Raw genomic sequence first — 13,301 nt, 5'->3', positions numbered from 1 at the left:
CTGGAGCTGAGGAGAAGGCGCGTGCCCTGGAGAACGCACAACGCTGGCAGTGGCTCCAGAAAAACCATGTTTTTCTGCCTGGTTTACGTCTACCAGAATGTGAAGAGAGTCTGTCCCCGACGTGTCATAGTCTGCCCCCGACGTGTCATCACACTAACATCATGTACTTCCAAAGTGAGCAGGGTGAGAGAACTTCTGGAAACAAAGTTATTTCTGTATTTTTAATTCTTCTTGTAACTGGCAGATAGTATTTGCTGTATTTTAAGGAGCGCAGATTTTTAGCTAAAGGATTAGTATGTCATTAATCAATCCATTGAATATTCATGATTTAATGGATTTTTTTCCCCCTGCAGAAGGAGAGAAGTAATTATTTTGGCTAGCACTTGAAAAGTGCGTGTGTGCTGTTGGTAGAACTCCACTGTGTTGGGCAAAAGTAGAATTTTTCTATTAGACATGCAAACTGATCTTCTCTCTGCGATACTGATGAATACCCCTTAGTTCTTGTTCTTCTCTATTTAGTAACGATGTTTCATGCTTTTTTTTTGGTAAGAATGTAATGAAAATGGAAAAAATGAAGGGGGGAAAAAAAAACCCCAACCCTGAAACACTGCAGTAGTGGTTGAGCTACTCCTTGTTCAAACCTTGATTTGGAGAGTGGGGTCTTGACAAACCCCTTCAACCATTTTGTATTTGTTATTTAAATTTTGTTCAGTCTCCCAGCGGTGCAAAGCTCAAGCAAAACACTCGTTGTTGAGCGTGTGGGAGGCTGTTCTCAAGACTCTCGTGCCACAAAGCAAAACCTTTCCTGGTCTTCTACAGCCGTACCCTGTTGATGTCCATCTGCAGGGACTTTTGGTCGTTATTGTTTTTGTCACCCGCAGAATGCTGCTTTCTCCCGTGTCACTTAGGGGAGTTACAAAGGCATCCGTTGGTGGGTAATACTGCAGCTCTTGATGCCGCAGCTCGCGTTGGGCTGTTCAGAAATGCGCTGGAGTTGGCCAAGGCTCACGCAGAGCATGCTAGCGGTTGTTGCTCAGGACACGTAGTGGTTGGTGTTAATTCTTTGGGTTGGGGGCTCTCGCAGTTTCTAAAACCTTGATCATCAGGCCAGAAGTGATTGTAGGATGACTGAGCAAAACTGAAATAACTTCCTCTGAGTAAAAGAAATGAAGGGAAAATTGTTGCTGCTGCTAAGAGTAGCATGGCGGATGGAGCCCTGTGCAGCGTGCAGTGTTGCAAACCATTTCAGAAGGGGGGATCAGTTCTTTATGAGGTGCCCCTCCACCCCCAAAAGGCCAGTGCTGGTTCACAGCAGGAGCTGTGTCCCGGTAGGGCAGCAGGAGAAAACCTTTCTCCTCTGTGATGGAGGTGTGTTGCAGCTGGGTTGGTGAGCTTGCCAGGTGATGGCTATTTGTTGTCAGCTAGCAGAGCTTCAAAGTCAGCACTGTTTATTTCTGCCTGTTATACAGCGAAAAGCAGACACAACAGCGCGTACCTGGGAGAGTTTTTGAAGTTAATCCTCCTGGATGGGCAAGGGGGCTGTATGGCTAGCTGTTGAACGTGTCTGAATTGTTAATTTTTAGCACTCGTGCCGTTTCCCACAGATTTTTGGACATGTTTATTTTGTCCTGGCATGCTGTGCTCATGGGGACCACGCACTCCCACAGTGGCCAGGTGTCCTGTAACTGTACGCAGCAACACAGGGCCACCGTAAGGTGGGTTGTGGCTTTCAGCTTCTCTCCCTGCTCTTTTAGGGACTTAATTCTGCTCCTTTCCTGAGGGGAGGGGAGCAAAATTCCTTTCCTTGTCCTTCAGCAAGGAGCTGCTTCAAACTCTTGCATTCACTTTTTAAAAAAAGATATTAAGTTTGTTTGGTTTTTGGTTTTTTGGTTGGATTTTTTTTTTTTTTTTGCATTAGGGTCACATTATGTAATAGGTGTGTGCCAGACTTCAAATCTATCTTTTGACTAGCAGTGTTTTATAATTAAAATAGATCTTGCTGTTTCTGTGTAACGCAACAACGCTGAGTTCGGTGGGAGCACTGCGTAATGAAGGACTGGCGGGAATGGGAGGTTTTGATCGGAGACTATTTTAAAATAAGCAGCAGGTATTTTTCTGTTTGCATGAATATTTCTGGTCCCGATAGTCTGAGGCCGCGTGGCTTTCCTTTTTGGTAAACAGCTCTGCGAAGTTGTGGGTTGTGTTTTGTGGTGTGGTGGTTTGTTGTTGTTCCTGATTTTTTAAAATATATTTTATTTTATAAAAAGCGGGTTTTTTTTTTTTTTGATAGAGAGAAAAAAATCTCAGTTGACAGCTCTGGAAAAAGAACTTTTCTGGTTATCACCTGCCAGAACACCCCAGAAGAACCTCCAAACCTGCAGGTGCCAATGGTAAGTTTCCCCTCAGTGCCAGTGAAAAGCTTTCCTGGCTTTCAGGAATTTGTAAGGTAGTTCTGGCTTCATGTCAGCAAAATCATTCACAGCTTTATCCTCTTAATGAAACTATAAACCTGCGTGTGGATGATGGGCTGACCACGTTATTTTAAGGTCTTACTATGAGTTACATGCCTGTCTCCTGTCTTGAGGTTTGTAGCAGGGTCCTGAATGTAGAAACCATAAAAGATTTCTTGTGCAGCTAGTACTAGATTAAAACTCCGAATCCTTTAAAGCAGTGTTAGGTTTGTTTCCATGGCATTGATTTTTTTTTCTTTTTTAATGATGTCTTGAAGGTGAGAGGGGGTATTCGTACGTCTTGTAAAGTTGCCTTGTAGGAGACAATGACTCAACGTTGTTTGAATTTCTAATCCATTTTCATGTCATCTCTCTGAAAAGCAGGGTTCACTGTGGCGAATGGATAGAGCTCGAAACAGGTTTGCTGCGGTTGCTGAGTAGTAGCCGTCCTCTCAGATGAGGCTATTGTGGCACAGAAACTTCAGATTTGAATTCCAGTTTATGATGCTTTTAATGCACTTCGTAATGTTTGAAGTATAGAAGACCCTTGCTGACCGCCTAGGTGACAGCTCCGAGGCCGTTCCCTGGCACTGACATATTTGTGGAGCCGTGCAAAAGCAGGATGTCTGCTTCACCCGTGAGTGAAGTGCCTGCGTGGGGACGGCCGGGTTTCCGAGTGCGGGCAGGCAGCGTTCCCCGGGAAAGCCGGGCAGCAGAGCTCGCGGGAGGACCGCGCACCAGGCTGGCGGGCGGTGAAACTTTCCGTCAGCCAGAAGGCGAATATGCCTTCTCCGCGACCACCCCTTCCTCGGGCTGCGGCACCGTGCGCGGCCCCGGCCCTGCCCCGCGGCTTTGAGCCTCAGACCCCGCGGTGCCCGGGCCGGGCTCGGGCCTCCAGCCCGGGATTTCCCGGCAGCCGGGAGCCGCGGCGGGGCCGCTCTCCGCAGGCGCGGGCGGTACGCGGAGCGGCGCTTACCGCATCCTGCGGGCCCTGCGCGCCCGCGGAGGTGGGGGGGGGGGGACACCGGCCGCGGCGGCTGCCCCTCCTCCCCGTGCGCCGAGGGGGGCGGGAGCCCCGCGCCCGCCCCCTGCTCCCCCCCGCCCCGCCGCCGTGCAGCGCGGCGGCGGCTCCGGGCGGGGCGGGCCATGGCCCGTCCGCGCAGCGCAGCAGCGGCCCCGCGCCCCCCACCCCCGCTCCCCGCGCAGGCAGGCGCGGCGGCGGCGCTGCCGCAAGGCTTCTCCGGCCCCGCGGCCGCCCCGGAGCCGAGGCGCGGGCGCCCTGCGCGGGGCATGAAGTTGCGGCGGCGGCAGCGCGGCGGCGGGCGGAGCGGGGCGGGCGGCCCCGGCGGCGTCTCCTCTGCGGGGCCGTAGCTCCTGGGCGAGCCGTGCTTCTCCTCGCCGGCCCCCCGCTCCCCGGCGGGCCCGCGGCCCCGTGCGGCGGCGGCGGGATGTGCGCGCAGCGGCGGGCACCTGCCGGCCCGCGCCCCTAGCCCCGGCGGGCAGCGCGGCCCCGGCCTGTGCCCCTCGGGAAGTTTGATGGCTTCTTTGAGGAGAGTCAAAGTGCTGCTGGTGTTGAACTTGATCGCGGTGGCGGGCTTCGTCCTTTTCCTGGCCAAGTGCAGACCCATCACGGCCAAGAACGGCGACTCCTTCCACGACGTCCATCCCCGGGCAGAAGTGGCCAACTTGACAGCCCGCGGCATCGGCTCCATCCAGGATGCGGTGCTGAAGAGGCTCTCGCTGCTGGAGGACATCGTCTACAGGCAGCTGAACGGTAGGAACGCGTCTCCTGCCGTTCGGGGACGGTCGCGGGTGGTGAATCCCGGCTTGCTCGGAGTTGGCGCGCTGGAACCGGGCTTTTTCCTCTCTTGTGGTGCAAACAGCGTCTTAACGGACGGAGTCAATTCAGTCCCCGATTCCTGAGTTCCCATTGCGTGTAAAGCTCTGAGGACCTTGCACAGGGTGGGAGGAAATCGTAGTAACGTACTGCTGCCTTTCAGGTTCATAGTAGCGGTCGGGAAATGACACTGTCATGATTTCTGCATCGAATGAGAGGGGAGGTCAGTGGGCGCGTACGGGCTGGAGCAGCAGGCTGTAATATTGATTGAGGGAATGGCTTTTACTGCTGCAGAGTTGGTTTTTGGAAGGGAGTTTTAAACGGCTGAAGTACGCTGCATCAGTTGAGTGCAGGAGGTCAGAAAGCAAAATGTGCTTGCTCTAATAAGTTAAGCAAACTATTCAGTATTTCCTATGGCTCAGCACTGACAGCTGCTAATTAGAATCCCGAGTAATGCTTCTCTTTATAGCGCAGGGAAGGGATTTCTATTAAAATCTCACCAGGTTCAGTAGTTCTGAGATGTAGAAAGGGAGTTTTAAAGATGCCGTGCGGGATAGAGAAACACATTGTAAAGATGCAAGAAATCTAGGTGAGGCATCTAATTAAAACATGGACTGTGGAAGCTAATTTTTAAAAACTGTTCCCCATAGGTTCACAACTGGGAGTGTAATCTCGATCAAGAGTCCTATTTATTGCTTCCAATCTCTGTAGCTTTAGCGACTGTGAGTTTTTGTATTTTAGAATTAGCAGAGTTAACATTTTTGGCTAACGCCCGATTCCGTGCCACGCTGAACCTAAAGCCCGTGCGCGCTGTGTGTCCAGACTGAACCAGAGCCGTTGCTGGTTGTGCTTCTGCATGGAGGATGTGAGGCAGGTGCAGGAGTACAGCATGCCTTTGCTGGTGTGTGAGGGTGTCTCGGTCAGCGTTGTGCTTTCAGGAAAGCACTACACAACATAAGCACTCCGTTGAGTAGGAAAGTGTTATTTGTATTGCTACTTTATGCACTTACAGGAAAACCTGTCCTGCCCAGGAAAGCGCCTAACACCACAAGATGTTGAAGCAGTACTGTTGGGTGACAAACAAAGTGAAACAAGAATAACAGGGAATAAAGTAGAAAGCTGGGTTTTATTTACTGGCGTACTGTGAAACTGGCTGCTTCTGGATGCTGCTAGGGCAGAAGTTTCCAGGAAGGATTAGGCATGCACTTAAAAAGGAACAAGAACTGCAGTTCAAGACAGAAGCCCTCACGCTAGGACCTTGGTGCTGGATAGGTGTTCATGATGCTGTCTGCCATTCCCACAAATACAGAGGGAGAGCTGAATTACAAGTTGTTACCCTTTTGTGGAGGTTAGCGTGCTCTGGGAGCTGCTTTGGGATCTATCTGGTGCTTGTAACAGGAGCCACGACCCTAAGGACTGCTTGGAACGTGCTGTCTTGTCCGTGGGTTGCTGTGGGCACTCGGAGTACTGGTGCGGTGTGGTACAGGAGCCTGCTCAGTGCTGCACCGGAGACCAGGGGAGGCAGAGAGGTGACAGATAGGCTGTTTGTACCTCAAATGTATTCTCAGGGCAGGCAGAAAGCTGAGCACATAAATGTGACATCTTGTCTGGCCTCTGCATGCCGGGCTGATTTATAGCATCACTGACGAGTCTGGCTAAAAAACAGCTCTGGCATAGTGGTTATGTAACTTTGGGTCAAGTGTATGTTTGGTGCATGTGGTTTTTAGAAAAGTACGATGTGCTGTGTTCTCTGGGTGACGTCTGTGTGTTGTGCTTCAGCAAGACATGGGTTTAGAGCAGGATGTGGGGGCCAGGTGAACCCCCGTCACCCATCAGCACTGAAAGGAAACAGTCCAGTGTGCTGCGACCGTCCGTGGGACCGAGGATGCAGAGGCAGCTGGACTGGCTTCCCTGCCAGGAGTTTTCTGTGCCCAAATCAGCGTTCATTCTGGGCACTTGAAGAATACCTAAAGCTGAAATCCTAGTGCCTGCTTGAAGTACGCAAATAAGAGCTCACTTCTTTTTTCCTTTTGCTTTTAGGATAGGGAAGTTGCATGCTGGTGAGACGTGCCTAACAAAACCCACCCACCATATGCTCTTAGACAAGCTTCCTGCGAAACGCGTCCTCCGAGAGAATTATCTTTCTGTTGTGTAAGGTTGTGTTTTGGTTTAAATCTAGTCTGTGGTTTAGCACATACGAAATGTTAGAGTGTGGTATCCTGTAGTGTAGCCTGTGGAAGGCCTGCACTTCTCAGGGATCATCTGGAAGCATTTGGCCAAAGCTAGGAACTAAAGCGCAGTTTGGGTGCGATCAGCTATGGATTTTTTTCTGCGCTGCAGAACTTGGCTGGATTTCAGTGGGAGTTGAAGCCATCTTTAAAAAACTGAATCTCTTAAAGAGTTCTGTTCTGTAAAGATCAAATGAGCAATCCGATCGTACTGCTGCTGCATTATTTTTTTAATCATCTGGTGTAAACCGTATTGGAAAGAACAGCTCTCTCTGGTATGATAACCCTCATTTTGTATGTATGCATATTTATTTCTGTAGGTGTTGGCTGTGAAAACAAGCTAAACAACACTGCTTCGGGTCTGGTAAAGGAACAGTTTTAACGCAACCGTTCATTTTGAATGATATTTCTCTGCAGCGCCATTCCGGTAATAACGCTGAGCACTCTCTTAGTCCTCTTTGTGCAAGAAGAACTGTCCCAAACATGGCCAAGTCTGCCTCCTACAATGACTCCTCCCTTTCCAGGCGATGCATCTTGCTCGTCTTACAGCGTTCTCCAGCCGCTGTTAGCTGGGGTTGCAGTCCCGCAGAGTTACAGCGTGTCAGCCGTGCGGCGCTTGCTTCAGCTGGTGGTTGGAAGCGTGCCTTGGGGATGGGATTGGGCAGTCATTGCAGCAGACAGTGGCCGTGCTTGGTTTTGTCCTCTTTTTAGTTCATCAAGTAGCAGTGAGAAGACTTGGGATTGTCCAAATTTGTCTATTCGGTCTTCTTTTGACCTAAAGCTGATTGAGAACTGTATGTGTGCTTTGTTCTTTCTAGAAGTTTATTATTGCTCCTTAGTGCATTGCACAACTCTTGTGGGTTTTACGTTCTGCTTTTCTGCTGCTTTTTGCTGGTCTCTAATTGGATGGCTCCCGCAGTCACAAAGAAGGTCAAGGGTGCGCTTTGAAACGGAGGGGTTTGTGTGTGCACGCGCTTATCTGAGAATTGAGAGGATTTTAAATTTCTCTAGTCAGTTTTTATGGATAGAATTTTCTTGTTCAGCAGATGTTCAGAAAAAGCTAATGAAGGCCTAGAAGGAACGTGTGCATTTTACTCTTGGTGTTAACTACAACTTGTCTTTTTGATCCAAATCTAATTTTTTGTGTGCTGACATTTACATAAGCAAAAACTGTGGTACAGATTACCTCCAACTTTATGGACATTCACACAAATGAACTTTTCACTTGGGTCTGTGTTTACAGAGAGAGAGTTTCTGTGCTTATGCAACAGACTAGTTAGCTAGTGAGGAGCTGGAGTGAATAAAGACTTGGAAGAGAGCATTCAGGTTCTGCTGCAACCATGGGCTTCCTGGGCAAACTCCTTGATTTACCCAACCATCTCCCTCCAGAGGAATTTGAGAAATTGTGCATTTGTAGCACCCTGAGGCAGCAAAGGTGTGGCAACTTTTTGGCATCAAAGTGGCGTATAGGATGAGTGACATGACTTGAGAAAAGCTGCAGTTTGCTTCATGGAACAAGCACACAGATTTTGCTCACCAGGAGACTCCTCTCAATGGGATGGGTCCTGTGTCCATTGTGTGGTGAGAAGCTGCTCATCTCCCCTTGTACAAGCAATGTCCTTGGGGGAATTGCCCAGGAGGTTTTTGGCTGTGTTTCTTCTTTCTTGAACTCATGTGTTACTCTCCTCTGCCTCCCTCTTGAAGCTATGCTTGATCCCACCCTCAGCGTGGGAAAGGGGAGTGTTCATGGCAGCACAGCACGTGTTCACCCCCCTCCCCAGAAAGAGAGGTGTGCCTGCCCAAGGTAGGAGAAGCACTGAAAGATCATCAGCTGCTTGAGGCACTGAGAGGCTGGTGGGATGTACAGAGTCCACGAGCAGGTTTCCTTACATGTGCAGAGTGCTGGGGCTACACCAGTATTGAGTATTCATCCCAGCTAGGAGGAAAGAGCCTGCATCTGATTTTGTGTGTTGGTTTTTGTCCCTGTCTGCGGTGGTCCTGAAACCAGGACACTGTCCTTCTGAGTCTGATCCTGCCCAAAATCCCTTGTTCTAAACTCTGGTTGCTGGAAGCTCTTTAAGTCAGTATGTGAATAGTTTAGTAATTAAATAGTGCCGCTAGTTTGAGAATAAAAAGTGGAAGAGTACTCTAAACAAACTCTTGGTTTGCAGGTGGGGAAGCCATCGTCAGTATTTACCATACCTGAGCGAAAACAAGCAGATTGGTTCTGCTGGTCAGTGGTGGTTAGGGAACCTTGCACCCAGCCACCTCCCCGTCCGCTTGTGCGTGTTCAGCAGAGTTCTGGCTCTTGGATTAAACCTCCAAGGAGCGTGAAGGCTATAAACTCCCTCTCTGGTGCTTTTTGGTTGGTACACAACAGCAGCAGCTGAATCTAGTAAGCGCTCAGCTGCCTGGAAGCCAATGAGACAGGAATGATGTGGCATCTTCGAGTAGTGTGAAAAAACAATAAAAATTCTTTACCTCAAGCTAAGTATTAGTAAGACAGAAATCACTGTGAAAGGGCACTGCCTGACTCATCCTAAGCTCTTCTTTTAAATTATATTTTGCAAACTCACAACAGTTTATGTGTAAGATCAAGGAGAATAAAAGCTGTTTGCAAATTGTTGTAAGTGAGAGGCCAGTGATGAAGAACCACTGAAGCTGGCCAGAAGATGGGTGAGCAGAGTAGGTGTTTCCCTTCCTGCTAAAGAAATGCACAGAGAGTGAACTACTGCTTCACCAAATGTTAAAAGTTGAAGAGGATCTTTAAATTCCTCGGTGGTTAAATAAGCCTGTGTTCATTTTTTAAACAAGCTTGCATCAGTGCTTTTGCACATGGAATTATTTGCACATGCTGAGATATGAACAAGTGCACGCCAGCAGCCTCCCCACGTACAGATTGTGCTCTCGCCTGCTTCTCCCATTAGGAAATTAACTTTGTGAGGGCTGCATACGGCCACTGAAACACAGCCTTCGCACGGTCTTGCTATCCCCCTTGTAAAGTGGCACTTAATTAACTTAAAACATTTTAGAGATATGTGGATTTACTTCCCGTAAGGATAAGATAATGCTTATCTTCTATAATGCTTATCGTCCTCCAAGTACAGTACAAACTTAGCTAACTATTGAGTATGTAAATAAGGCAGATTAAAAGCCGCTCTATCAGCCATTTAGTAATATGTAATAGCGTTACACCCACAGCCTGGGAATATTAGGATTTTAACGTGTAGGTAATCTATTAACTAAGATGCTAATAAATTCTCTAAGATAAACAATTAAATGTAAATAATGGAGAGTAGGGCAGTGCTGTTTGTAGGCAGAAGGGCCCAAACTTTAGTCACATTAATGAGATAAAATAGCTCTTTGTACAAGCACAGCCTCGGTGAGTGAAATCCTTTGGTACAAGAAATGATGCTGTGGAGATAAAGTGATCGCTCTGGGGATGTGACTGTTAACTGGTGCTTAGCACACGGGATCTGAGGTGCTGCTTCCCTGTCTGCCACACTCACGGTGTTCCTGAAGCAGAAACTAACTATTATTTTGTATGGCCTTATATAGCTAGTTGATAAAAATAACACCTTTAATATTTATGATATATCTAACAGATTTGCTTGACATATTCCCCATTAGGAACAATGCGAATTGTCCAGATTAAATACATGCTTTTAAAAGTTCTCAGCCTAAATTTACCAATGCAGGAGGGTGGTCTGCTTAGGCCCGAGAGCTGCTGTTGTCTGTAAGTTATTCTTACCAGGTTCATGGAAATTGGATCTGATACCGATCAAAGAATGAATAAAAGAAATACTTCTCAGAGAAATAATAGAGTTAAAAGATGAGGCTTCAGATAGTCAGTTAGGAATTATCTGGAAGCTTAGGCGTTACCGTGACATTTACTTTACAACCCGGCTGACTAGGGGCTGATAGATAATTTTTGTTTTCGATAGTTGTTTGGCATCGTCATGTGAATATTCCCTGTCGTTGGCAATGAATGAGTAATAAACCACTAACACATTTATCATGCAGAGACAACACAGGATTCATGATATGCAACAACAACAGCTAGAAAATAGTGACAGCGTTGGTATTTTATTATTGCATATTAATTCAGGTCTGCCTGAATGGAGAAACAGAGCCTTGTCTTGATGGTAAAACTTACAAAGGTACAGGAGATTTATGCTGCTGAATCAGGCAACTTTTAAGAATATTTATCTGAGAATTTAAAAAAAAAAGGTGCTATAATTATGTGAATTACAGTATTCTTTCCAAGCCTCAGTCTGGATCAGTGGTGTACTATTGCGTCTCCAGTAAGAGACATCTGGAATTGATCCATTTGGCAAAACATGGACATCCAGTGACATTTCGGTGCCCAAAGGCATCCTGCCTGGCTTCCAGCTGCCTCTCCGGAAGGGCGCGACTCAGCCGCCGGTGGAGTGTCACATCTGCTGGGCTCGCGCAGCATCTTGGATACCCCGAGGCCTTTCCAGCGGCAGCAGGCGTTGCTGAGACGACAGAGTCCCACGCTTGCCGTCTTGGAGAGCTCCTGCCTTGATCGGGGAGGACAGACGGATGGAGTTGGCTGCAGGCACATGCTGTCAATGTGCTTTTGGGGAGCCCTTCTGGTCTGCTCTTGGCCACCATCTTCCCTCATTGCTTCTCTCCTGGCAGAAAGCATGTGCATTTCTAACAAGAAAATGCTGTATGCAGCCTGTGAGGAAATCTACCTGTTAATAAGGCATAGCACAAAAGAAAATAGAAATGAGCCTTCTCAGGTAGTGAAAAAGGTTTTACTCATTTTGTGATTTATGGCACTAATCTTTATCTAAAACTGAACAATCTGGTCCAGATGTTACAGCGGGCTGGCAGGCTGCCAGTTCCCAGCTCCTGCAGACGCGCCTGAATCCCGGGGTAGATGAGGGCATTCTGCATGTTGAAATACGAAACTGAAAAGGGAGACTTCTTTTTGGTAAGGTGTCCTTATCGAAGTCTGTGAAGGTCTGTTTAAGCTGGATATGCATAGTGTTGACCCTACCGTGAGTCAACAGCAGTGATACAACTCAAGTAATGTATCCTAGCAGTGCAATATGATTTTTCCTAAACAGTTTTGGGAGTACTAGCAAGTGTATTTTCTAGCCCCCAATCCCTGTGGTCAAATTTCTTCCAGAAGTTGTCGAATGGTTTACATCTCATTGCTACAAGCATAGCTAGATCTGCCTATAAATCTCATAGCTATCGACCCACGTTCTGACATTCACTGATGGTTATCTAAAAATAATGTGGTAATGGTGCAGTGAGAGCCCCGTGTAAAATATTGCGTGGAAGGAGAGCGCTGTGCTGAGCCTCCCTCCGCTGTCGTTGAGCAATTACACACCGCGCTTCTAACGCAGTCTGAGGGCTTTGATGCTTGTCTCAGTGGGGAGATGGAAAGTTTTCAGAAAAAGACAGACAATTCCCTAAAATCAGGAGTGAGGTGGATAAAAATCATGGTTTACCTTTTCCTTTTTTAAAAACCCGGTGCCCTGCGCTCGCACGCCTCTCGCTGTGTAACGAGTGCCAGTTCCTATGGGGCCGCCCTCCCAGGGCTCGCTCCCTGCCAGACCCACAGCCCGCGATGCTGAGGGCTGTCTACCACGTTACAGCGCTTGTTCCGTCCTGCAGCAGGAAAACCTACAGCTTCACAGCATCTGTAATATGGGAGTAATAGGAGAACTCCTGGTAAATGTTTTTTTTTTTTTTTTTTTTAAAATAAGGATCTTCCTAAGTTGCCTGAGCCAGGCTGTTGTGTAAGAGCAGCACTCTTCTCGCTGACAGGGAAAATGAAAGATCTCTTAAAAGCTGGGGCTGTGTCATTGGTAGTAAATCACCACTTCTCCCTGCACAGCTGGCGTGCCTTGTTGCACCTGATTACTTAATTTTAGCACAGTTAAGCCAACTGTGTGGTGTGCCAGCATTTGAGGCTGGGGAAGGAGGGGGAATTCTTGGTCCCTCTTCCCTTCAGGACCCTCGGTTTATGTGCAAGCAGAAAGGTCTTGCGTTCCCTCCCGTGGTGAGAGGTGCCATTGCTCAGCACTGCCCTTGTGTGGGGTCTGGCAGGAGAGGCTCTGGGTGGGAAGGCAGAAGAGCTGGGCTCTGGGCTCTGCTGTGCTGCCCTTGCGCCCTTGAGCATCCTTCGTCTCCCGGAATGCATTCCCCAGCACCCCAACGAAACACAGGATTTTAATTTTCCTCCCTCCTCTGCGTAACAGGAAGGCCTTTTTCTGTGTGTGGGCAATGGAAAGCCAAATTGCTTTTCCTTGGCGTGGCTAAGTGCTGCTGAGATTACAGAACATGGAAAGCCATTGCAAGAGAACTCAACAGTGGATTAACAGACACGGGCAGTGCCTCGGCTGAGTTATTCTGGGTGTTTCCTCAAACTGCAGAGAGCACTCTTCTCGCTGACAGGGAAAATGAAAGATCTCTCATCTCGTACCTGATGGCTGTCAGAATTTATTTAACCTTTGTTTTAATCTTCGTTTGCTTGCCTCGTATTTTGGGCAGTGTAACGGCCCGCTGTGATTGTGTGTGTTCTCAAAGCATAAAGATGAAGCAAGAGTGTTAATTTTGAAATGAAACAATTAGAATTTCTTTCTGGGTCTTTGCCTACATTATACTTGAAATTAAATCATGAGAGCACTCATGTTTACACCGAATTGCTACAAATTCTTCCAACACAATTGCTTGATCATACTCTAAAAACACCAAGCAAAACAGGCCAAAAAAAAATTGAAAAGCCATTTAATGATATTTTAA

The 13,301-nt window shown here is 47.9% G+C and overlaps 1 protein-coding gene across 1 annotated transcript in view; it reads left to right on the top strand.

Annotated features, from left to right (window-relative positions):
- Positions 1-3,857: 3,857 nt before the first annotated feature.
- The window catches only part of GALNT17 (polypeptide N-acetylgalactosaminyltransferase 17), a 210,914-nt gene continuing 201,470 nt past the window's right edge, over positions 3,858-13,301 (top strand). The window contains exon 1 of the mRNA XM_086763193.1: positions 3,858-4,224. Within this exon, the coding sequence (XP_086619319.1) occupies positions 3,987-4,224 (238 nt within the window). The 5' untranslated portion in view covers positions 3,858-3,986. The remainder of the gene's footprint in view (positions 4,225-13,301) is intronic.

The sequence above is a fragment of the Chlamydotis macqueenii genome, chromosome 19 (genome assembly GCF_036417535.1).
Source record: "Chlamydotis macqueenii isolate bChlMac1 chromosome 19, bChlMac1.mat, whole genome shotgun sequence".
NCBI classification, from domain to species: Eukaryota; Metazoa; Chordata; class Aves; order Otidiformes; family Otididae; genus Chlamydotis; species Chlamydotis macqueenii.
The sequence above is the reverse complement of the archived record's forward strand: the minus strand, read 5'-3'. Positions and strand labels throughout refer to the sequence as shown.